The sequence below is a fragment of the Ammospiza nelsoni genome, chromosome 10 (assembly GCF_027579445.1).
Source record: "Ammospiza nelsoni isolate bAmmNel1 chromosome 10, bAmmNel1.pri, whole genome shotgun sequence".
NCBI lineage: Eukaryota > Metazoa > Chordata > Aves > Passeriformes > Passerellidae > Ammospiza > Ammospiza nelsoni.
Genome location: NC_080642.1, coordinates 4,552,532 through 4,578,093, shown reverse-complemented (window position 1 = coordinate 4,578,093; position 25,562 = coordinate 4,552,532). Strand labels below are relative to the sequence as shown.

The 25,562-nt window shown below is 47.4% G+C and overlaps 1 protein-coding gene across 2 annotated transcripts in view; it reads left to right on the top strand.

The window, feature by feature from the left end:
- The window catches only part of PLD1 (phospholipase D1), a 62,417-nt gene extending 37,806 nt beyond the window's left edge, over window positions 1-24,611 (top strand). Inside the window, exons 16-27 of one of the 2 annotated variants that reach the window (XM_059478867.1) lie at window positions 809-922; window positions 2,898-3,026; window positions 3,306-3,424; window positions 3,590-3,703; window positions 9,570-9,680; window positions 10,340-10,428; window positions 13,523-13,636; window positions 15,071-15,120; window positions 16,005-16,139; window positions 18,345-18,498; window positions 19,107-19,221; window positions 19,789-24,611. In XM_059478867.1, the coding sequence (XP_059334850.1) occupies window positions 809-922; window positions 2,898-3,026; window positions 3,306-3,424; window positions 3,590-3,703; window positions 9,570-9,680; window positions 10,340-10,428; window positions 13,523-13,636; window positions 15,071-15,120; window positions 16,005-16,139; window positions 18,345-18,498; window positions 19,107-19,221; window positions 19,789-20,013 (1,469 nt within the window). In that variant the 3' untranslated portion in view covers window positions 20,014-24,611. The remainder of the gene's footprint in view (window positions 1-808; window positions 923-2,897; window positions 3,027-3,305; window positions 3,425-3,589; window positions 3,704-9,569; window positions 9,681-10,339; window positions 10,429-13,522; window positions 13,637-15,070; window positions 15,121-16,004; window positions 16,140-18,344; window positions 18,499-19,106; window positions 19,222-19,788) is intronic. The other variant, XM_059478868.1, reaches the window with a different exon arrangement.
- Window positions 24,612-25,562: the final 951 nt, after the last annotated feature.

Sequence of the window (25,562 nt, the reverse complement as noted above, 5' to 3'; positions counted from 1 at the left end):
TGACAAGTTACCTAACTATCAGAATAATAGCTGTGTGTAGCCAACATGTAAATTTGTGTCACTGCAAAATAGAGAAGAAAGGTTTTATGTGTTTTTTTTTTTTATTTAGCTAATTAGCAATTTTCATGAGCCATCAGATGATGTGATACAATGTATGTGATTCTTAATGTTTGTATTGTTGAGAAAAGTGTTTGTTCCTGCAAGAGAGAATTGAATCTTTCATTTCTCAACTTGGATTTATTATAACAAGCAAATAATTTCTGAATGGGATTATCCCCTCTCACAGACTAGTGTTAAAAGCTAGGTTTTAAATAAGTTCACATAAATGGAAATATTCCAAATTTACCCACTTACTAGAGAGGAAAGTCTGTTCAACAGTTGAATATTTAAATGCAGCTTTTTATTTCCAACATTAAAGATAACTTCAGTGCAAAATTACAAGGATCAGCTTGGCAATTGTTCCAGAATGAAATCCTTCCTGAAAGTCCTTGGCTCCTGAAGATGGGGGAACTTGCTGGAATTTCCATCCCTCCCTGCTGGTCTTTCTCTTGCCTCTGGCTCCTCATGGGGGTCTTGGTTGCAGTCAGCTCAGGACACAGCCGTGCCTTTGTACTTCATGACATCTGTTTGGGTTAAAACCAGCTGGGTCCTGAATTAGGTCCTTTGCCTGGCAGCCACTTGCAGTTCCAGCAAACTGATGTCTGGTTTGAGTTCCTGTCAGCCAGGTGTCTTCAGACAGGAGCAGGCACCATGGTGCAGAGGTGGACGTGTGTTTGTGCCATGAATAGAGCATCTTGACTCTCTGCAGGTTACTCTGCCCCCACTAGGAGCCAGCCGAATCTAATCCAGAGTTTAAGGCCCCATCTGAAAATGTTCCATCACCACAGTGAATCCAAACAGGGGCTCGCTGAGCCTCGCGAGGGTAAGTGGAGGAAGGCAGAGCTGTGGACTCCTTCAGGCTTTAGCTGCTGATGTTTTTGCATTGTAACTATGGTAAGAGTGAGGCTGGGTGCCAGGATCAGCCTTTGCTGCTTGTTGTTCTCCCAGCATCCTTACCCCGCCTCTGTGGGCATCCTGGCAGAAGAGCCTTCTCCAGAATCTACAAATAAATAAGAATTAAAAACCCCAAAACAGCAAAACAATCCAAAATCAAACAAATGAGCAAACAAAAGATTTGCAATAAAGACAGCAGGGAACAGTTGCAGAAATAGTTCTGATTCTGGTATGTGATGATTTCAGCAGCTCTCATCCTGTAAAGGAAAGAGCTGTTACTGGAACTGGGAAGTTCTGTATTGGATATTTTTAAAGTAAGCCTCATGCAGGAAGACATGCAAACAGAGAGAGGAAGCAGCAGAGTGGCTGCTGCCAGTCCCGTGTTTGGACAAAGACTTGGGTCCCCTCTTTGTCTCCTAATTAAAAGCAAGGAAAGCACACTCAGTTGAGACAGGAGTTGAGGGGTTATGAGCACTGAGCTGTTCCCATCTCTGGACTGGTGTTTAAGGGCCTCTCCCAGTGTGGTACCCTTCCAAGATGCCTTTGGGTGCAGGAATGGAGTGAGGAGCAGTTCTTCAGCATCATCCTCTTACAAACACCTTCCTCTAAGGCATTAATTGCCAATTAGAGAATATTGGTTACAAAGTAGAGGCAGGCAACAAAGCATTTCCATGTCTGTGTGGAGACAATGTGCAGTCTCCCCCGTGGCCATTCATGCTCACTCATGAGTCACTGTGCAGTCATTAGAGCTTGTGTTGGCCTGCATCCCACACATTGCCATTCCACCCAGGCCTGTGGAGTCAGTGATTCCCCAGCTCCACCTGGACTCTCACTAGAGGCTGGAGCTTCCCAAGGCAGCTGTGGTGCAGACCTGCTGCATGGCATTTCTGGCATGGCTTGGCTCAGCTCGGCTTGGCAGGGTCACAGCAGTGCTGGCAGGGCTTGCTTTGTGTCCCCTGGTCTTGTGCTGCTGCCAGTGTGTGTTTTGTTGACTGTTTAAAGTTGTTTTTTCTGTGTACTGAGGGGTTTTGTGGTTACCTGGTGGTGTGGTTGGGTTAGGAGGAAGTTTCTGCTCATGGCATTGATGTATAATTATTGCATTAATATTTGGTGTCATGGATGAAGGCTGCTCTCACAGTCAGGAAATAACACCAGGTAACTGTTTATGGTCTAGGCCAACATTTTTGGATTTTTTTAAGAGCCTGGAAGAAGAGTTCACTGCACTTAAATATGTGCTCTGGAAAAGGGATCCTGTTAGGAGGGAATATCCCTGCATACAATATTTCAGACTGTTCTCAGTCAACACTAATTTGGAATTCAGGATCTATTTGTTCAACATGTGAAATTGTATCACAAATGACACTGCTATTTGGAAAAAACAAAATGATACTAAGAAAACCCACAATACTTCATGAGGGAACATGAACATCTCATTCTAGATAATAAATACTACTTCTATTAGAGGAGATGCACCCTGCTAGAGAGGCAAAATAATAAACTCTCTAGCAGAGAAGATAGAATTAGTTCACTATTAATGTAAAATACGTGAAGTAGATGATACAGATGATTTGCCATATGGGAATATTTAGATGTTATTGAACTGGGAAAGGCAAATGGTTATAGGATGATGTCGTCCAAGATAAAATTCAGCATCTGCTTTTCATTTCCATAACAGACTCCTATTTATAACCTCTTCTGATTATAGAAGAAATACTAAAATAGGGAAGAAAAAATGCTGACATATATCCCTTGAAAGTAACAGGAGGACTAGGGAGAAACCAGCTTCAGCTGCTTGGGACTGGCAGGTCCCAGCAGTGCTGTTCCATGGCTGTGGGTCTCTCACTGCTGTGTGCAATGGATGGCCATGACTTTGGAGCATGCTTTTGTTTTGTTTGCCTGCACAGATAAAGGATCCATCCGTAGCCTGAAGACAGGTGTTGGAGAGCTGCTTGGGGAAACCAGGTTCTGGCACGGAAAAGACTATTGCAACTTTGTCTTTAAAGACTGGGTTCAACTCGACAAGCCTTTTGCTGGTGAGTGGGAGTCTTTGCATTCCCCAAAGTTCCTTCTGTACCTTTTTGGTCTTAGATCTTATTTTTTCCTGCCTCCAAGCCAGAGGTAACAAGGCTGGTTTGGTTTGGTTGCTAAGAAAAAGCAGCAAAACTCCCTTTGAGGGAGTTCCCTTTGAGGGAAGTCATCCGCCTTGGGGGTGCTTGGTGCCCGAAACCTCACTGTGAGGAGGGGGATGCTGTGCTTTTCCACACTCATGTCCTTTGTCTGAGGAAGTTGAGCCATGCTCCCCTGTCCCCCAGACTTCATTGACAGGTACACCACGCCCAGGATGCCCTGGCACGACATCTCCTCCGTGGTGCACGGCCGAGCCGCGCGCGACGTCGCCCGGCACTTCATCCAGCGCTGGAACTTCACCAAGGTGGGTGTCCCCTCACTGCTGGGGGCACGGAGGTAAGCACAGCCTTGCCTCATCCCCCTGCAGGCATCTCTTTTATTTCCTTGTGTTGTTTGGTATGTTGCAAGCATTTTTTCTTTATCTGTTGCAAGCATTTTTTCTTTATCTGTTTCTTTCCCCCCTGTGCAGATTATGAAACCCAAATACCGGTCCCTGTCCTACCCATTCCTGTTGCCAAAATCTCAGCAAACTGCTCATGAGTTGAAGTATCAGGTGCCTGAGGCTGTTCCTGCCACAGTCCAGGTGGGTGTTGGTCTCCTGCTCACATACTGCTCAGAGGGCTTGTTCTGCATCCTCCCATGAAATTTGAATGCCTGACAGACCCTCTGCAGAACTTGAATTATAAGATGCAAAACTCTTGTCTAATTCAACTCACAGATTAGGTGATCAGATCCTCAAATGTAGTAAAATAAGGCAACACTTTTAGTAGAGAGGCATTAATTTATATCTCCACCTTTGAGGTAAGGGGACTAAAGTGTCTGCAAGTGGTGGGAACACTGTGACTTTGCACAGCTGTGTGGTTTAATGGTTTGTTTTCTGCTGCTCTTCCTCTAACACCTAACATTTGGGCTTTATGATTCAGGAAGGCCTTATGGGTTGAGGTTACCCAGTGAGTATTTATCTCAGATCTCAGAGCAATCTGCCAGGCCCTGGCGCCTCACTTAGACGGGTGGTGGTCAGTGAGAGCCCAGCATTAAGTGGAGCCTTGGGGCTGGAGTCTTGCTTTCTGCCTTGAGCTTCAGCTGCACTTTATTATGCAGCCCTACACCCCTGTGGGTCCTCTGCAGTTCCACAAATCAGCCCAGAGTCTGATTTGTGACAATCAGTCTCACAGTCAGAATTGTCAAGATACCTCTGTTTAAAAGCCCAGTTTGCTCTGTCAAGTGCACGTACTTGAATACTTGAATATTGCTGTTACCCAGCAGAAATAGGAACTTGTTGAAGAGTACAAAGTCAAAATAGTTATGCTGAAGTAGCAAAACCATTGTGTGTCTCTGTGGATGAAAGATGTATGAAGCAAGAGCAGTTAGACCAAAACCAGGAAAAATGCATGACTTTGCTCTTTGTAAGGAGTGGTCCACCCAGATGACAGCGCTGCTTGGGGAAGCTTAGTGAAATAAGATGCTTTTTTCTGGGTTTGTGGGTTGCCAGGGCATTGTCTGCTCCTCTCTGTGTGGTGTGAGGGATGGGCAGCACAGGGATCTTTTGTCAGGGTTCTGGGGTGTTTTACATCAGCCTCCAAAGCAAGGCTCCCAGCTTGCTGGGAAGTAGCCCCTTCAGGCATCATCCTGTTCCCTGTGGCTGTAAATGCCTCCCTGTCTGTGTCTGACTCCAGCTTTTTGGGAAATCTTGTTCTCATGGAATTGATGGGGCTTGTGTCCCCTGAGCACACTTCAACCACAAGATAAGCCGCAACTTCTAAATCACGGGGTTTGCTGTAGCAAAAAGTTAAGCTCTGCTGATTACAGAACTGGAAGCAGTTCCCAAAGGGGAAATTAAACTGAGAAGAACCTGGATGCAGCTTCTCTCCAGCCCAGCTGCAGAGCTGCTGGCTCAGGGCACCAGGCCGTGGGAGAGGAGGATGGAGCTCAGGCGGTGAGTGCGGAATCCGCAGGCTCCGGTGATGGGTGAGCACTTGGAAAACCAGCCTGGCCACCACATTGCTGAGGCATTGCAAACAACTGATACATCCAGGAAATAAGGGGCTGCTCTCAGTGATGCCATAAACAGCAAAAAGAGAGCAGGTTTGTCTTGTGAATTATTCATTTGAAACTACCTTGCTCATTTCTTATTTATGCATCTGTCAAAACAGCCCTGCATGTAGACAGATAAATAAACCTAGGTTATATTAGGCTGCAGATGGGTTGTTCTGAAATGTACCAACCTTCCCAGTATGAGGGAAAACTGGTGGGGAAGAGCATTTGTAGTGCCAAGTGTGGTGGAAGCAGGAGGGAGGCTCCTCTGCCCAGGCTGGGGCACCGTGTCTGGGTGCAGGTCTCCAGGCTGCTTCAGCTGGGTTATGATTTCTGGGTGACCTCCTCAAGCTCCAAGGCAGGGATTTGCAGGCACATAGTAAAATTTGGATGGTCTCCTCTCTAATAGCCACACTGGCCTGGTTTCCCTTTGTCCCACACAAGTGCCCTGAGCATCCCTGAAGTCCCACAGTGAATCCAAAAGTGACTCAGTCTCTCCTCCTGATGGAGGTTTCAGATTTGGCTGCTGTAGGAAGTGGAGATATGGGAGGACACCTGCAGCCTGGATCTGAACTCCCTCTCCTGGTTGTCTTTTTCTGGAGCTCCCAGGGGAGCATACCTGTGTGACTTCTCCTTTTCTGCAGGGACAGAAATATTAACATCTTGCCTGTCCAGTTTATTCATTTTGGAGAAGAGGGCACAGGTGTTTGCATCTCCTCTCAGTGGTATAATTCTGCACAGAAATAAGCAAATATCCTAAAATCTTTTACCAACTTTTTATCCAGAAAAACTACAGCAATATTCTTGTTCTCCTCAGTATTGAATCCTTTGGCTGGCCAGCAGCCAATCCCCTGTTATCTCCATTTGAGTACTGTGTAGGGATTTTATAGGCAGCAGTTACTGCCCCAAGGTAAAATCCAGCATCCCAGGACTGTCCTTGGCTGTGGGGTGATTGAGGAAAGCCTGGCTGTTGGATTTCTTGTTTCTGACCTTGTTTGCAAATCTGTCTTCAACTGTGGGCAGATCAGAGGAAGGGAAAACACAAAGGATCCTTGGGGATTGCAACGTTGCTGCAAGCCCAAACCATTGACCTGTCAGCAACAGATTCCAGCCTCATTGTACCATCTGGTTTTGCTCTCCTCTGTGAGAGGAGAGGAGTAGGAAAGCATTTCTGGGAGGACAGAGCACTGACAAGGGCTTTCCCCTGGGCAGGGAGGATGAATGCAGTGTGTGTGGGAAACACTGTGGAGGTACAGGCTGGGAAGGAGAAAAGGAGTCAGGCATGCTCTCCCATCCTCTTTCATTTGAACTTGCAATAAGCAACATGATTTTTGCAAGAGCACATTGATTTTTGCAAGAGTCAAATAGAGATCTGCCAAAGGCACTGCCCGATTTTTTTTCCACTATTCCATCTCTCAATTTCCACTCCAGAGTTTGCAGTTATCTGCCAAAGCCAGCATTGCAAAAGATGTGATGTGGTGAGGCAACTTCCCATTCCTGATGGAAATGCAATGAAAGTTTAATGCTCTGGCAGCAGCTGACGCCCTCACCTCTTTGAAGTCTGCGTGAGAGCCCTGCTTTGCTCAGGGTTTATGCACCAGCCCTCAGCAAACATCACATTTATTACCCTTGTATCAGTTAGAGAAGTTAAAGAGATGACAAGCTATTGAGAGGCTCAGGGGAGGGGAAGGGAGAGGCTGGAACATGGAGACTCCAGCTCTGGAAGGGAGGGGCTCTGCTGGGCAGCCTGTGGCCTTTTGTCCCCATGAAATAGTTTGGGTTTGAACCAGCTAACTTTAAATACCTTGGCAGGAAAGAGAGGTGTCCAGAAGTGTGAGGTGAAACATCATTGATAAGGGAAGGGCTGTGTATCACAGTTCCAGGTGTGGGTATGTGTGAGTGCCACAGCTTTGTCTCCATGGGATGTTGCCTTGGTGGCATTGCTGTCACAGACATCTTGTATGAAAAATCCTTTCCTTAGGATTTTTCCTCCTGAGAAGCTGGAGGCCTCAGGAACAAAATGTAAACAATGATTATCTGCTGCTGTGGAATGCAACAGGTGCATCTGGGATTGGTTTCATGTGGTTGTTTCTAATTAATGGCCAATCACAGTCAGCTGGCTTGGACTCTCTGAGACACAAGCCTTTGTTATCATTCTTTGCTATTCTATTCTTAGCCAGCCTTCTGATGAAATCCTTTCTTCTATTCTTTTAGTATAGTTCTAATATAATATACATCATAAAATAATAAATCAAGCCTTCTGAAACATGGAGTCAAATCCTCATCTCCTCCCTCATCCTCAGACCCCTGTGACACTGTCACGCATTGCCCTGTGGCTGCAGACCTGTTAAAAACAACTTTATTTTGAGGAAGTCCTAGATGAAACACCTTATACTCATTCTGTCTCATCCAACATTTTCTGACACCTTCTCTTCCCTTTGCAGGGGGATTTGAGGTTGTACCTGATGGGAGCTTTTTGGGTGGTGCTGTGCCAGCTTTTTGTAATTAGCCATGACACATTGTTGTGGGGTGAGGCAGAGGGATGGTGGCACTGTAATAGGGGCAGCCTGGGGTGTGGAGTGAGCTGGGTGCCAGTTATGTGGAGGGGTGAGGAGGAATGCAGGGAAGGGCAGGTGGATGATGGGATGATGCACTGGGAAGTCATGGTGCTGCAAAGGGATGGTCCTGAGTGATGGTTCTGTTGTGTTAACTAGCAAAAAGAAAAATTTAAAAAAATCAGATTTTGTGCACTAGAAAGCTACAATCTGCCACTTTCTGAAGTGCAGTTCCAGATTGCTCTGCTGCTGAGCTGCATATGGAATAATTAGCCTGCTTTCAACCCTGAAACACTGTTTTTTCTGTTCTTATTAATGCCAGTAACAGCTTATTAATGCCAGTGGTGGAATTTTGTTCAAGATCTCAGTCTGTTGTGGTGCTCAGTGTTGTTTCAGCAGTGCCCAGCTTGGGATGAGTGGGAACTCTCAGCCTTGGCTTTGTAAACAAAATGAGTGATTAAACCCCTTTGGCAATGATCAGCATGGGTTGCAGAGGTTTGTTCAGGCAAAGGGCAGCTGTTTGGCACTGCTAAAGGCTGTGACAGCCCTTGTATTCAGGTTCAACTCACTCCAACATTTGTGACCCCAACACTCAGCCGAGGACACTGCAGAGTGCACCCTCCTGTTGGCCAAGAGAGCAGCTGAGAGCTGCAGGGTCTGTTTATTACTGGGAAAAAGAGATGTGGGAGAATTCCTGTCCAGGTGAAGGAATTCGCTCAGGAGCCATCTGCTGTTTAACAGCCATGGCAGCACCAGAGATCCTCTGGAGATGAGAGGATTGGTCTGGTGGATTCCCAAGAGATCAGGATTTTGCTGGAACTGACACACACATTTCACAGATCCCCAGCCCCTGGGTCTTGTGCTGTGTGGGACTGTCCCTGAGTTGCAGTGTAATGGTTATATTGAGATATTTTAAGGCTATTGTTTCAATGTTTTTGTCTTGACAATGTTTAAAGAGAGAGGCTAATGGTGAGTAACTATTCTCCCAAGCACGTACTCTGCCAACACTTAATTAAAAACTACATTTCCATCTAGGAAAGCCTCCCTTGGGGTGGAGTGTGGCTGCCTCTTGACTCAAAGGGCAGGAGCAGGAGGTGCCACAGCACCTCTGGCTGGGGGGGACAGGATGCTGACTGCTGTGGGGCTTGCTCAGCCTGGCCCAGACCACAAAGGTTGTTTCTGATATTGGTTGGGCTCTCTTGCACAAAAACTGCAGGGTGGAGGGGCAGGGCATGCCCTGGCAATCCTGCAGGAATCTGCTTTAAAAGTGGATTTCCAGTAAAAACTAAGAAATAAATGTGGGCAGCTGAAGAAAAAAAAGAAATTAAAAGTTGTATCATCACAAATAGGATGGCTTGTGCAAGAATTTGGCAGAAGAAACAAATGACCTCAAGTGCTGAGGGCAAAGGCATGGCTGCATTATCAGACTGACTGTATGATTCTGTACAGCCTCCTTGGGGGAAAAACACCCTGCCCCAGCTGGAGAACAGCTTTGGAGTGCTGGGCAAATCACTGATGGGGATGTGCATCCCTAAAGCTTGGAAATTTAGGTTCTTTTAAAAGCAGTTTATGGTAAGACCTTAAGAAAGGGCAAGCATCTGGAGCTGCTCAGGTGGGAGAGCCCAGTAGTACAGCAGTGGAACAGGGCTCTTATGTTTTTAATCAAAACATTGCCAAGCATTAATAACATTTCTGCTGCCCTCTCTTACAATTACAGATGCTCTATAAATGTTGAACCTACTACCTAATTTAGTGACAGCCTGGCTGTGCCAGGGAAGAGCCTTGGCCCTGGGATGATTCAGGTGCCATGGTGCTGTCCTGGAGGGACAGAGCTGAAGGTGTCTCTCTCCTGCTCTCCAGGTGATCCGCTCTGCTGCTGACTGGTCTGCTGGCATCAAATACCACGAGGAGTCCATCCACAAAGCCTACATCAGCGTGATAGAGAACAGCAAGCACTACATCTACATAGAGGTCAGTGCCAGGGAGGGCAGGCAGGAGGGTCCTGATGCTCTCAGCATGGCTTGCAGCCACCAGCAGGGTGATTACTTCTTGAGGTTTGATCTTCAGTTTTTAGGCATTTAGACAGATCCTGTACCTTCAGTGGTTTTCAGGCCTGACTGATGGCTGTGTACCCTGACAGCCATCTGACCATGAGGTGGAAAAAAGTGGACCTCTCCTTTATAAGGCTCTTTGGAAAATTGCCAGCAGCTTTCATGGCCTGTGCAATAGTCTCCCTGTCCCCTCTGTGTCCCTTGTGCATGCCCACACCTCCCACTCACAGGGCAGCTCTTCATCCACACAGCCTTCAGCTGCAGCAATCTCTTGTGTCAGAGTGACACTCAGTGCTGGCTGAATGGAGATGCTTTTTCTCCTCTTTTTTTTTTCCCTTAGGCTTTTGTTAGGTTGCTCTTTACATGAACTTTCTAAAGAGTGTGATTAATAAGGACTAATTCATTCCTTGAGCAAGCATAGACACACACATCATTTAATAATAATTTAAAAAAGCCTACAATCCAACGGCACACAAACCCAGCTATCTTTGGTTGCTCTTGGTCTGAAATAAAGCATGCAAATACTTTGGGTTGGTTGCTGGCAGTGTCTGACAGTAGCTTCTCTTGCTTTTCCTGCAGAACCAGTTTTTCATTAGCTGTGCTGATGACAAAGTTGTCTGGAACAAGATCGGTGATGCGATTGCTCAGAGGATTCTTAAAGCTCACAGGTAACCTGTTCTTGATGAGGCACTGGAACTCTTCAGGTGCATTTCCATGCTGTGGTGCAAAAAAATAACCCCTCAGTGGCCACAGCTGGACAGTAGCTGTGCCAACACAGAACTGATGGGTTAAGCATCTGCATTTGCAGCAGTGAGACTCCCAAGTGGTTTCTTTGCATCTATAAAGTGATTTTCTGGACTTACCCCAATAGAAATGTATTTTTAACTGCAGAATTTGTTTAAAGACAAGTCTTTTGTGCACTGGTTCAGTGACACCTTTGCTCCATTGCCAATTTGCCTTGAGCTGGGTGGTCAGGCATTTTCATGGGTTGGAAGTGTGAACTGGGATTTGTGGTTTATTTAAATAATCTAGAGAGGAGCGGCTTCAAGCTGGGGAAGCAAACACATTTTGAGGATTTGACTGCAGGGTTCTGCTATTGTTTGAACAACTTTTTCTAGTACATGCTGCAGGGTGTTCACCACCTCCAGTCTTTGCAAGGGGACCGCTGTTTGTTCCTGGATGGATTGAATCCAACCATGCTTTAGACACTCCTTCAGCACGCCTAACCCTGTGCTAACATTAATGCCACAGGTTGTGGCTTGTCTTCACTTTGATCCTGGGCACCCTTGCTCAGGGTTGCTCCCCAGGAGTGTCTTTGAGACATACATTTCATAATATTAAACTGTACCCTGCTCCTGCTGGGCTGAAATGCAGGAAACTTTCTAAACTTTTCCCTTTCATCTCTCATGGGCTGTTTCACCACACACGGAGATGTTTTCATGCATGGATTATTTTTTCCATATTGTAGTTGTCCAGAACTCTGCAGGGCCTGCTTTTCCAGAGGTTCTTTCTCCAAGGTTGCAGGAATTCTGCTCTTTTTTGCACTTGAGCTTGGAAATTCCCACTTGGATAAAGGCATCCAACCTGAGACACCAGAGTGCAGGACGTGTCTGCAAGGCCACAGGAGCTGCCCTGGGCCAGGCTGTGTTCAGAGCACTGTGGATAGAAGAGCACTATTGCAACAGGGATGGCCAGGGTGTTATCTGCTGGGCCATTAACAACAGGGTGGAGTTGCCTGTAAGCTGTAGTGAGTAGCCCAAAAAATTGAAATTAGCTAAGGATGAAAAGGTGGGATGGATTTTCTCACCTATGGTAAATGAGGAGCAGTGCCAGTGCTGCTGGAAATGCTGTTGCTGTGTTTGTAGTGCAGCTTTGAAGCTCAGAGGCAGCTGGACAAAGCATCTTAGGGCACCTTCCAGTGCCTAAGGGGGCTGGAGGAGAGCTGGAGAGGGACTTTGGAAAAGGGCATGGGGTGATAGGACAAGGGAAATGGCTTTGAAGTAAAAGAGGATTAAATTGAGTATTGGGAAAAAATTCTTCCCTGTGAGGGTGGTGAGGGCTTGGCACAGGCTGCCCAAGAAGCTGAGGCTGCTCCATCCCTGGATGTTACAGTTTTCCCATTTTATAAACTTTATTTAATCTGTCATTCTGTCCAGATACTAAAAGTCTGTCACAAAAGGGGGTCACACGGATTCTTAGTGACCCATTTCCAGATACGATGCTCACTTCTGCATTACTCCAATTGTATGCCAGTATTGTGCTGGCTTAATGTTGGCAATTCCTAACTGAATATTAGGTTCAAAATCTGCATTACTGAAGATTTAAAAGTAAATTCAGACCTAAATGGTTTGTATCATAATGCTAATTTTCCAAACTGCCCCAGGATAACAGCATTTAATTATAAATTAAGGTCTGTAGTGAGCTTGTATACTTCTCACTCTTCTAGACTAAATATTTTCTACTGATGTTATTAATAATGTTCTTTTCTTGGTTTCCTCTTTTTTTCATGGATGGCTCTCTAGGCAGTTTAGTAAACACTGTCCTTATACAAACAAGCTGCTTTTTGGGGAATGCTTTTGTTGGTAGACCTTTCTCATGATACAAACAGACTTGGTTTCACAGTCTCTTGTGTTTGGGTAAGGCCTCATTAACTATTTCTGAGCTCTGCTGGTGAACCAGAGCCAGTCTGCAGTGCCCAGCACAGCTGGAAGGAAGCTTTGGTTGAAATGAGGCACACAGGTCCTCATTGTCTCCCTCCCAGCTCAGATGGGACCCCAGTGCTTCACAATTCCCACCCCCCTAAATTCACAGGCATGGCTTGCTGAGGAAGGAGTGCTGCTAGCAAAAACTGCAGACTGGCTCTTCCTCAGAGTGCTGCTGGAATGGTTTTGTGCTGATCAAACTGTGTTTGCCATCTAGTGGCAGCATCCTTCCATGGAGCATCATCCTCCTCATCCTCTTCCTTCTCCTGCAGGGCACAGAGCAGGGAATTCCCAGTGCCCAGGGGCACCTGGAAAGGGCTCTGAGAGCAGATGCACCTGGCATTTGTCAGCAGAGGAAACCCAAAGGGAGCTTTGAGAAAGTGTGTCATAATAGTAGCTTTTGTTCTGAATGGGGTCAGGATTAGGTTATTAGGATTAGTTTGGAGAACTCTGGAATGGAGATTTTTGGGTGCTGTGATGTATCAAGGATATATTTGCCTTCCCCTAGTGATCAGTGTTTTGCTTGTGCTCTGAACTTTTTTCACCTTTTGTGGAGACCTTTGTCCCGTTTGCACTCTCTCAATCTTGGGTTTCTGACTTCTGAAAAGCGGGAAGCAGTGGGAATGCTGGGTTAGCTTTTGGGTTTCTGTAAGCTTTGCTGTGCTCAGCCAGGCAGCTGTCCCCGCCAATCTGCACTAGGATCAGTGTGACTGGCCTATTGGGGTGCTCAAACAAACTTCTATAGTGGCAGATACAATCTGAAAAATCCTTAGCCTGCCCCTGAATTTCAGTAAAAATGTGTTTCTTTTCCTTTAGCTTCTTTTGTTGTTAGCTGTGAGTAAATGATTCCTTCTGCTCCTGAAGGAGCTCTCAGAGCAGCACTGATGGCAGGTGATGATTTCCTGGAAATGCACTCCACACTTTGCTCCCTTAAAATCTGTGTGGTGGCCTTGGATGGGAACCAGCTCAGTCATCTCAGGGGAAATGAGGCTGAGGGTAGTTCACCTGGTGTGAAGCTGTGCCTTGCCCAGGCTGACATTCCCCACGCTCTCTGTTCCAGGGAGAACCGGCGGTTCCGAGTGTACGTGGTGATCCCGCTGCTGCCCGGCTTCGAAGGGGACATCTCCACAGGAGGGGGCAACGCCCTGCAGGCCATCATGCACTTCAACTACAGGTACCTCACCAGCTGTCAGAGCCCCCTGCACACCCCCACTGCTGCAGGGGGTCCCCAAGCCCCCCCTGCCATCCGTGGGACCAGCAGGGACAGAGCTTTGGGCAGCCTGGTCTTGGGGAAGGTGTCCCTGCCCATGGCAGGGGCATGGAGCTAGATGAGCTTTAAGGCTCAACCAACCCAAGCCATTGTATGATTTGTTTTCTGTTGCTATGATATTTTCTGAAAAATCCTTTCCTTAGGATTTTTTCTCCTGAGAAGCTGAGAGGCATCAGAAACAAAATGTAAACAATGGTTATCTGCTGCTGTGGAATGCAACGGGTGCATCTGGGATTGGTCTCATGTGGTTGTTTCTAATTAATGGCCGATCACAGTCAGCTGGCTTGGACTCTCTGTCCGAGCCACAAACCTGTGTTATCATTCTTTGCTATTCTATTCTTAGCCAGCCTTCTGATGAAATCCTTTCTTCTATTCTTTTAGAATAGTTTTAATATAATATATATCATAAAATAATAAATCAAGCCTTCTGAAACATGGAGTCAAATCCTCATCTCTTCCCTCATCCTAAGACCCCTGTGAACACCGTCACATTTTCCACTTTGCTGATTAATCAGACTTGCTGACCAAGATTTATCTCCAAATCTGCCTTTTTGGTCAATACTTGGCCTGGCTCTGCCTGTTGGCCCCATGCAGGCAATGGCATCTTCCCCAGCTTGAGTCCCCTGCTGCAGGATGGATGTTTTGGGGGGGCACTTGCAGTCCAGCAGGTCTCATAGGAAGGACTGAGATGCAGTAGGGTGAGAAATGTAGAAGGCAAAATGGCCCAAGATGGTTTTACTGGAAAGCTGCTATGTTATGGTATGGCCAGGGCACAGTCAGTGTGCAGAGACTGCTGCAACCCTCAGAATGAAATTCCCCTTGTCTGCTGGCCTGCAGGGCTCCTGCTGCACCTCCAGGAGGCTGAGGGGCAGGGGACACAAGCAGGTGGAAAGTAGAACATGCCCCTGACCCTTCTGCCTGAGCTTCCTCCTGCAAGGGCAGCCAGAGGAGATTGCCCATGGGTTGGTTGGTTCTCAGTGGAATTCCAGCTGTGGCTTTTCCAGCCTGGCCATAATCACACCAACTCCCTGACCTGGTGCTCTGCACGTTTTCTTAACATGATTTCACACCCAGGCCTGGCACGGGGGGTAGCAGCCCTGCTTTTCACACATTTACAATCATTGCCACGTGCTCTGGAAGACAGAAGTGCTCCCCAGCTCCTCTGTAGGTTGGAATAAGCTCCTTTTGGAACATAAGCAGTAGTAACAGTCCTTTGGGAAAAGAAGCACCCTGTTTGAGAGGCAGCTGTGTTTGTGATTCACCCCACCCAGTTCTGCTCCAGCACAAGCTGCTGTCTGCAGCCACGGGGGTGCTCATGGCTGCCTACCTTCTTTCCAGGACCATGTGCCGAGGGGAAAACTCCATCCTGGGCCAGCTGAAGGCAGAGGGTAAGAATGTTATTCCTCTCCTCTGTGTTGTTTACTTTGGATGCTGCTGTTTGGAGGATGCATCTGTAACCCATCATGCAGCACGTGCTGCGGGCTCGTGGGGCTGAGCGCGACCTCCTCCTTGTCCGTCCTCCCATGGGGAGCTCTGCTGGGTCACACAGGCCATGGCCACTTGTCAGAATTCAGACCTGGCTACAGCCCTGATGCAGAGGAGGGGAGCACCCCAGGGAGGAGCCCAGCACAGTTGCAGCTGCTCAGGATTGTATTTGGAAAATGTCCTGAGCGGGGTCACGCTTCTGGAGCCATGGATCCCACACAGGGTTTGTTTCTGGCACTTGTCAGATGTGGAGAGGAAGAACCTGCCTAAGCAGGAGGCTGTTTCCTTGCCATGAGGAATCCTGCTGGAATTTGCTCTGCTGGGAATTGGAGCACTGTGAAAACCCACATATCACAAACACTGGGACCGTGCATAATGCCTCATTTGTTCTAGGTCCTGGTGTAAATCGGAACTGCACACAAGTGCATTAGGACACATTTGCCATACTGAGCATGGACAAAACACCTGCTTCCAGCCTCCTTTCTGCAGCATCTGCAGAAAAACAGTCTCATAGTCCACTTATTGTGCCGTGCCCAGGAGACTGGAGTAATTTCTCACCGAAGTGGGAGTCTCTGAGCAGGCAGTAGATCAGAGCAGCACAATGAGCTCACAAGCAAATTTTAAAATCTATTTTTTAAAAAAAACTCTTTCTTTTATCTGTTCATTTATAAGTTTTAAAAGTCAAAAGTGAACTGTTATTCATAGGGGTCTTCATGTAAACAAGGTCTTTTTTTTTTTCTCTTCCACCTCCCTCATGCCATCAATTTTCTTGTCTTATAATTTTCAGTTGGAGATAAGTGGATAAACTACATATCCTTCTGTGGCCTTCGGACATATGCAGAGCTGGAAGGAAAGCTGGTCACAGAGCTCATCTATGTGCACAGCAAACTGCTCATTGCTGATGACAACACAGTTATAATCGGTGAGCAGGGGCTCTCAGGAGGGGTTTGGGACACTGGGTTCTACCTGGATCAATCCCTTCCCATCCCCATGCACAGTGCAGGCTGCAGTGCCTTGGACTTTGCTGTATTGTCATTTCTTTCTTGAGAAATATTTTGCTGTTTTTAAAAAAAAAAACAAACCCAAAAACCAAACTCATAAATTCATCAAGAGGGAAGAAAGGATTCAGAGGGCTGTCATTTCATTTGTTTTTCTAAAATCTTTTAAATCTGTGTGTAACCGTGAAGAGAATCCCAGTGCAGGGAATATTGTCCATCTGTCTTGTATCAAACTCTGCTCTAGCAGGAAGACTTGTGAGACTTGTCATCTGTTCCTGAAAGAACAGAATGTGCTGTAAAATTTGGAAGGTTTGGACAACATGTGTCATGTGTCAGCTCCATTTCCTAAGAATGGGACAATATGCTATAGGGAGTAATAGATATCATTTCATCCTCTTCTCTTACCGTATTTATTATGAGAACATGAAGCAAAGACAAGAGAGTTCAGGCTCAGAGCTCTGCACTGCAGCAGAATTTCAGCCTGTTTCTTTAAAGAAGCCCTTTTTGAGCTGTTACATCAGCAATAAAAGCTTTGCCAAGGAATACCTTAATACCAGATTTTACAAGACTCAAAATACTCCCTCCCTTCAAAGCAGATGCCCTGTGGTGAGGTTTGCTCCTCTGTCACCTTCTCAGATCCTGTCCCCAGTGCACAGAGTGGCTCTGAGGTGGTTTGATATCACAGCACAAGCTGTGTTGTTCCAGCTGGGATGGTCTGGGGGGCCTGAGGCAGATCTTAGTTTTTATTTTCTGTACCTATAAGCTTGAGGGTAGATTTTTATACAGCCTGTGCATCTCTGCTGCCTGGTGAGGGGTTGGGAAGTCATCCCTTTTCCACATGAGAGAGAGGGCATGGAAATTAAGTGCTCATGGAGCTTCTGCGCTGGAGGAGGGGGTGAAAGGACAGAGAGGCACTTAGCTGGATTTTCCTCTGGAGGTGTTGGCTCCCCTGGAGTTAATCCAGTTCCTGGGGAGGCTCAATGGCTAACTGCAGCCTGGGGGTCTCTTACAGCTGTGTCTGGAGGTTTTTTATTGTTGTTTTGGTCCTTTCTGTGGATTAATGACCTCATTATGCCTATCCCTCCCTACATCTTGCTGTTCCCTTGGAGCCAACAGCTGCAAGCAAACAGTGTTCCCCCATGCCCTGCTTTCTGATGTCTGTCTGGGGGACAAAGCCTCAGCTGGTCTTGAGCAGATCCCTCTGAATGGCACAGCAACCTGGTCTAGTGGAAAGTTTCCCTGACCATGGCAGGGAGGTTAAAAGGAGAGCAGCTTGAAAGTCTTTTCCAAGCCAAAGCATTCTGTGATTTACCCAGAGAGCTCATCCAGCCTCAGGTCACTGGGTATCCAAACCAAATGCAGTTCAGACCTTTGAAAGATGTGTGGCTCCTTCAGCAGAAGCATCTGAGAAGTTGCAGAAAAAACAAATTTGGAAAATGTTGGCCTGGGCTTGGCTGTGATTTAATTTTCTTCCATTGAAGCCTACAAAAATTAGTTGGGTTTTTTTTCTCTCTCCCCCAGCTCCTCTCAGGGTCTGTGTTTCCATAAGGAAGCCCCTGGTTGATGCCTGGGCTTACCTAGAAACAGAGGCCAGACAAAGTTAAAAAGATAGAAGTGGATATATTTATTGAAGGGCCTTCAGGTACAGTAAGGGCAGACAAAGCCTCCCCAGGGGGCTACACCCAAAATGGACAATGGTCATGAGTTTCTCAGACAGATATAAATGTGGCCTATGGTATATAACCTCATTACCTGAATCTAATTATAGATTATAGATCTAATTATATGCCAATTTGCTCCCCACCCTGATTCACTTTGGTTTGTACTTTTTGGGGCCTGGGGCAGACGGTGTCCTTGGTTCTCAGGCTTAGAAGGATCTGACCAAAATGTGAAGAGAGCTTACTAACACTGTATACGGAGTTCAGAGTTACACACTAATGCAGTACAGGATCTGTAAAACACAACAGCTAAAACCTTAAATACAACAGCTAAAGCCTTCATGCATCAGGTTTGGGTTTCACCTGTGGGAGCCATGGATGTTCCCCACGGGGCCGGGTGGTGATGGAGGCTGTGCAGGAGCACCTGGAGCGGCAGTGACTCATTGCCCGTGCCTGTCGTGCCCTGCCCAGGCTCTGCCAACATCAACGACCGCAGCATGCTGGGCAAGAGGGACAGTGAGATGGCCGTCATCGTGCAGGACAGCGACACCGTGCCCTCGCTCATGGACGGCCAGGAGTTCCGCGCCGGCCGCTTCGCGCAGTCCCTGCGCCTGCGCTGCTTCAGGTGCGGCTGGGGGGACACAGCAGGGATGGGGGACAGGGGACAGGGGAGGGCTTGCTCAGGCCTCACCTGCCCCACAGCCCTTCTAACCAATGGGCTAACACTGCCTGCCCAAGCTCTGCTCGGCCTGCGCTTAGCCCAGGGTTTTGCTGCTGTTTCCTCACGCTGCTCCCCAGCTTACCAGCTTGATTTTACAAATTATTTTTGCTCTGAGATTTCAGTAGCAGAGCTCATAAACAAGTGGTATTTCCCCTCCAGATCCCGTTTGTGCACACTCTCAATCTTGGGTGGCAGTGTCACTTTTTAAAGGAAGCTTCTTTGCTGGGAGCAGCCATCTGGCCCACAACAAAGCCATTTTTAGTTGAAGGCCTTTTTCTTTTTTTTTTTTTCCCCACCCTGTTTCCCATCTGGACAGTTACTGCACAGAAGAAAAGGAGAAAATGAGGCAGCTTTAGAGCTGAGAGATTATCACAGAGCATGGAAGTGGGAGGGTGCTGGGAGCGCACAGGGTTTGGCAAGTCCCAAGGAAACTCCTTGTCTCCTGGCATTTATCAGGAGGGGAATGCCCAGTGCCTCAGCCTGTGTGAGCATCCATCCCTTTGTCTTCTCAGGGTTGTCCTTGGCGGCTCTGACCTCAACCCTGAACACCAGGATCCCGTCTGTGACAAATTCTTCAAGGAGGTGTGGATTGCCACAGCAGCTCGGAATGCCACCATCTTTGATAAAGTGAGGAGCACGGCAGCTTCCCCCTCCCTCCATCCCTCACAGGGGCAGCAGATGCCAATGGGAGCAGCAGCACAGGGAGGGCAAAGAGAGCAGGTCCAGTTCCTGGGGCAGGACTTTCAGAGATGTTTTGAAGGAATGAGTAGTGTCAGATGCAAGATCTGTGAACAGGAAACTGGAGCTGGTGAATTCTCAGTGTGACAGCACCCATGAAGGCAGCAGATCAGATTTCTCTGTGTTTGCATCAGCTGTAGCTCCAGTGAATGACCATGGTGTAGTTACTACTTGTAATTAGCCACAGTGTAACTGGAGTAGAAGCAAATTTTACTTCTGTCTTTTAATGAGCTTTTGCAGTGATTAGAAAAGGCCCTGAAGCTTCCTCTCTGCCTGCTCCAGCCTCATCCAGGGCAGGCACTTACCTCTTCCCTCCCTGTTCTCTGGGCTGTTCATTCAGTCACTCCCATCCTGGGGAATTTTCCAAGCACTGGAAACTTGGTTCTTTTTCAGGAACTCTGCATTGCTGCATTTCCCCTGCACTGACAGATGACTTCTGCTTTCTGTTCTGCTCAGGTGTTTCGATGCCTTCCCAGTGACCAGGTGAATAATTTAGCCCAACTGCGTGATTTCATCAGCAAGCCCAAATTAGCAACTGATGATCCTGTGAAAGCAGCAGAAGAATTGAAAAAGATTCGTGGGTTTTTAGTACAATTCCCCTTTCGTTTTCTGGAGGAAGAGTACTTGCTTCCCTCTGTTGGAACAAAGGAGTCCATGGTACCCATGGAGGTTTGGACTTAAGAAGATAAAGCAGACTGCTTTACCTTTTAAAGTCTTGTTCTCAGGAGAGAAGTTAATGAAAAATACGGGATTTTGGAATGTGAAAGAAGACTAAAAGCTTCTCCACCAAGGTAATGAGCCCTTCAGAAGGATTTTGGTGGAGGAACTTGAAGCAAATCAACACTAGCAGACAAGAGGAGCAGAAAAATTTGGAAATGGTGGCAGACAGAAGTTTAACTTCTGGAGGAGTTACTTCTTCAGGCATGTTCTGAGCATCTAAAGGATGCAGGCTGCTTCCTAGGACAGGAACTGACTCCCAGTCGATGTTGTCACCACTGCCAGCTGTATCCTGTGCTTGTGATCGTGCTGTGGTTGCACAGGAGGCCTGGGCTGCCTGTGCTGCTTCTCAGGCTTTGGGTGTCTGCACCTTGGCTCGCTGGAGCTCCCCATCTCACCCCTCCACATGCCATCAGAGCACACTGTGCAGCCCTGCCGCTGCTGGGAAGTGCCATTTGCTGCTGCCTTGGGCTGTCCTGCAGCTTTCTGAGTGTGTTTCACTTCTTAAAGGGAAACAGACTAACAATCCTGTATCAGAATCAGCATTTTGGTCTTTTCATCCCTTCAGGGGAAAAAATCCTCTTGCTATTGCAGCTGGAGCAATCAGCAGCCCTCAGGCTTGGCAGAAGGCAGTCTCTGGAGGTGCTGGAGATCACTGGAGCTTGCTGGCCTTTGCACACACAGCACATCAGCTTGGTCCCACTGAGTGTGACTGATTTCCTCAGGAAAAGATCAAGATTCCAACTCAAGCCTGAGGTGTGCAGAGCTGGGGGAAGCCAAGGCCCTGCATGTGACAGGACTGAGACTGGAGAGGCAGCGTGATCTGAACCAAGCTCTGCACTCTGTGCATTCATCTTGCAGCCTATGGGGAGATTTTAATTTCCATCCCTTTCCCCTTACTCAAAAGAAGGGAAGGGCCAGTAAGCTGACACCATGCTCAGACCAAGCTGATGTGTGGGTTTGTAGATGGGGTGAAGGCAAGGGGGAAGGGGGAGCAGATGACAAAGCCTTGTCTCTGCTCTGCTTTGTTACTGATCCAGCCACAGCCTTGAGTGCAGTCATGCAGGATGTGTCTTCCCAAGCAGAGTAAAGCTCAGCATGCACATTCCTGTTTCCCATTGCTGTTAGAAGCTTTCCAAAGCTCTTTTGCACCTCCCTGTACAGAGCAGTTCAGTCCAGCACCCTGGGAAAAACACTACAGTTCCTGGGTTAGGACCTGGCGTGGTGGGCACCAGCCTGGGTCTCAGCCCATGCTCCATCCTGCAGTGAGGCCTTGTCTCCCAATTCCATGTCCAGCTCCAGCCTGAGGTGTTCCTGGCAGCCTGCAGTGCTGTGTCAGCCACTGGGATAATGGAGCATTATGGAATGGAAACACTTCAGGAGAGTTGGATCTGGAGGAGTGGGAGGCTGAGCTCTTCTGCTGCCCCCATTCAGGCATCCATCCCTTCCCTCCCCAGGGTTATACTGTGCCCAACACTCCTTGGTCCAAAGGCCCAGTAAACTGGTATTTATTTTGTTTCACAGAAGCATTTATATTTTTTCTTTTCTACGTCTTCCAGCAGTTTTTTAACTGGAAAATAATCCCACTGGTCACCTACCTATGCCCAAAAGGTAGCTGGCATGACATTTCAGCTGATTGCCTTGTGTGTTCAGACCTGTAAATAGGCACCAGCTTATTCTGTCCCTGCTGCATCACCCAAATAGGGAACAAACCCCAGATGTTCTTCCAAATCTCAGCCCATTCCTGCAGCTTCCACTGTTTTACACTTGTGTTTTGTAGATGCAGTTGCCTCCTCTGCTCCTTTCTGGCATCTGTGGTCTGGTTCACCTTTGGGAAGTGCATGTGCAGCATTTTATGTGGTTGAGTCCAGGGGGTTGATGGTTTTACCTGGCATGCTGTAAGCACAGAAATATCTTCCCTTGACATTTTTCCTCTTCAAAAACCTGACCTGGGGTCACCCCCTGCAGAGCCAAAGCAATGTGTGCCCTGACCATTTCCAATCAGAAAGATCAAAGGTGTCCTGTGACTTCACATCAGTGCAGGGTTAGAGCTTTTCTCTCCTGATGTTTTTAGCTGTTTTAGTTGGACTGAAGCTGCTGACTTTAAACAATTACAGCCTGCCAGAGAATCCTTGTCAGTCACACAGGTCCATGTTCAGAGTCAGAAATTGTTCAACCCCACCACCTGCGCACTGAACCTTGAAGTGCAACACTCCTGTCACCTTCTAAGTGCTCTTATTCTCCTCCTCCTGATATTAGCAAAGGTTTTTATAATTGTTAAATTATCCTTACATGGTCTTTTAAAATGGTAGGTTGCTAATTGTTGGGGCTTTTAACTCCAGAGGTGTTAACTCCCCCTCTGCCAGGCTGCTTTGGGGAACAACCACTCAGGCTCTGCAATGCTCAGTAGCTGCTGGTCCCCAGTGACACAGCAGAGCCATGGAGGGACATGTAATTGAGTTATTTGGTGTGAGAAGGTGCTAATTAAGGAGGTCTTTCATTACTGAGGTAGCAGACAGGCCTGATGTTGGCTCTCTGTCTGGCAGGAGGTTCCCCTCTGTGGAAGCAGAGGCACTGTGCTGACCATCCCTGCCCTGTGTTGGTGCTAAATTCCTGATACCAGGAGTTTAGAGACATTCCAGTGCAAGCAGGGTGTGCAGCCTCAGCACAGTGAGGAGAGCCCAGCATCCCCAGGGGCTTGTGAGGCCATCAGGTTCCCTGTGGAAGCAGCACTGCTCACCCCAGACAGACAGACAGACAGACAGACAGGAGGGCTGGAGCCACTCCAGTGACGGCCCTGCTCACTCACAGCCCAGGCTGTGCTCTCTGGAGCTGCCTCCTGGGGTCCTGTGTGCTGCAGGTTTGTTTCTTACATTAAGAAGCCTGTGAGGTTGAACACCTTGAGAGAGTTGGTTTGTGCACCTGAACAATCACAGCTTCTTAGTCTGTCAAACCAGCTTGGGCCTCAGACTGGAGAGGGTCACCCACAGTACCCAGAGCTGGAACAGGAGATGAGGATCCAAGCACTGGCAACCCCAGAAACATCTGCTGTTTCGTGTGGCATTTATTTGTTACAACAGTAGGGAATGAGAAATTCTCCCAGGCTCAGACTTTATTTTGTAATTCAACCCGAGTAGAACACTTCTTTTCCCTTTAAATTATTCTTTAACGGGTATCATTTTGAGAACTCATGCTCCTTTCCTTAAATTTTAATGGTCTAATATTTTAAAATATGTGTTTTGTTGTATAGATATTGGACTGAATAAATGTTTCACTGTAAAGATAATGCATGATTTAAAAATGAGGGATAAAATGTCATTGTCTGCAAGAACTGTACTAAAAACAGTTTATAAGAGAACCACTCCATGGAAGAGGCAAAGTGCTCAGCTCAGTGTCTGTCTCTTGGTCTCAGTTTGTCCCCTGACTTGGTGAGCTGTGCTGCATTAAACCCCAAACACTCCATCTGCCTTTCTTTTGATCACAACGTGATTTTGCAATGCTGGTGCTGTCCCTGGGAGAAGCTCAGTGCAGGTGTTGCCTGGCTGGGACTCTCCCATGAATTATTTCCAATGAATATTTCCTTCCGGAGGGAGCATCCCTGTACAATCAAGTGCAGATGTGCTGTTGTTATTTCAGTGTAAGGAGCCTTGAACACTTGTGGCAGGGACACTCTGGGGGCTGTGTCTGGTCACAGAGCTGCATTTTGGGGACACTCCCATACAAGTGTGAGAGAGCTGTAGGATGATGCCATTTCCCTCTCCTGGGCCAGGCTGACCCCTCTCACCAGAGCCTTTCATGGTGTGGTGGCCAAGGGGAAGAAAAGCAGAGCAGGATATGAGCAGAGTGCCCCAGAGATGTGAACACACTGTCACAGCTCCTGGCACTCATTCTGCAAATGGATTCAGCCAAGCAGTGGCTGCTGCCCTGCTGGAGCCAGGAGCTCTGCAGGATCCTGCTTCAGGCCCAGAGTGGAACTGCATGGCAGTGAATCAAGGCCAGCCTGTGAATCTCAGTGTATCCAAGTGGAGCTGCCCCAGTCACCACACATCGACCACTGAATGCAATGATCCTCTTGGGGTGTCACTTTTTTTTCCCCCTGTTTTCCTTTCCCTGCCTGCTTTCTTGTTAGATTTTCCAGTACTTGTGGTTATTCTGTTTTTAACCTTCCAGTGTCTTCATAAAATCTCCTCTGTGTAAATAATTCCAACTTTCCTAGTCCTAACTCTAGGGAAATGAGAAAAGGTGGTCCAAAAGTGGTCCAAAAGTCACCATTTTGGGAATGTTTTGTTGTGTTTTGCAGGGTTCTTTTTTTTTTAAATTATGTCTCTAGCTAACCTAATCCACAAAAGGAGAGCTTCCACTTGGGGTGTGAGCGCAGGTCTCCGTGCATCCCTCCCTTGACTGTGCTGCTGTGATACAGAATATCCCTTCTGTGAAGGCCGCTGGAATTGAGTTTTGTATCCTTGTTCCTGCTAACCATGGCTTTCCTTTCCACTCTCTTTGTATCTGGTAAATGAATGTGTATTAATGGACTGAAAATACAACAGATCATCACATCAGAACGTTTGGCTTTGGTGTCTTTCTCCTTGTTTTGGGGGCCTCATCCTGCCTTGAGTTCTGTCCTTGTTCTGTATCAGCAGCCAAGACGTGAGGAGGAAAGGCCCAGAACAGCAATAAAAAAGGCTAGACTTGAGTCATTTGGGTTTTCCTGGGAGAGGGAAATTGCTGGGGTGAAACAGCATAGAAAGAAAATTGGACTTCTTAAATAGATTAAAAAGTCGTGGTTTAAAGGAGTTTTAATAATCCAGAAGCATTATGAAAGGCACAGACAAAAATGCTCTGTCTCCAAAATAAAATTAACTTGCCCCTGTCTATTTTAACTTCCAGTAAAGGAAATTCAGCAGAGAGAGAGAGAGAGGAAGAAGCAGCTGCCTGTTGTCCTCCAGGGGCAGAAGAGATTAATAAAGCATCAGTGGCATTTCCAAGCTCTCTTGCAAACTGAAAACATATTAACTTCTCCATTTCTTAGGTTTCATCTCCTTCCTCAGGTGCCAGAGGGCTCTCTGCATCTTCAGAACTTCCAAACCTAATCTGTGTCCTCGACAGACACAATAAACCAAGACAGCAGAGCCAGAGGGTGAGGCAGGGTTGGTAGGGGACATCAGGCACTGGTGAGTGCCACTCCTGAGTGACACTGTCGGCTTCTGCTGCCACTCCAGCATCCCCCTGCTGATATGTGCCTGCTGAATCCCACTTGGGGGCTCCTCAGGAGGAGACAGCAGCAGGCAGAGCAGTGTGGGAGCTGACACTCACTGCTGGGTGCACAGAGCAGAGCCCAGGGGCGCTGGGGGGCAGCAGGGTGGCTGTGGGGTCACACAGGGCAGCCACAGCTGAGGCTGCTGTGTCCTGCTGGCATTGCTTGGGTTCCCTGTTGGCTTTGCTTGGGTTCCCTGCCAGCAGCAGGAGAGCCCTGGGATCACAGCTGAGACTATCTTGGTGTGAAATTAATGTGA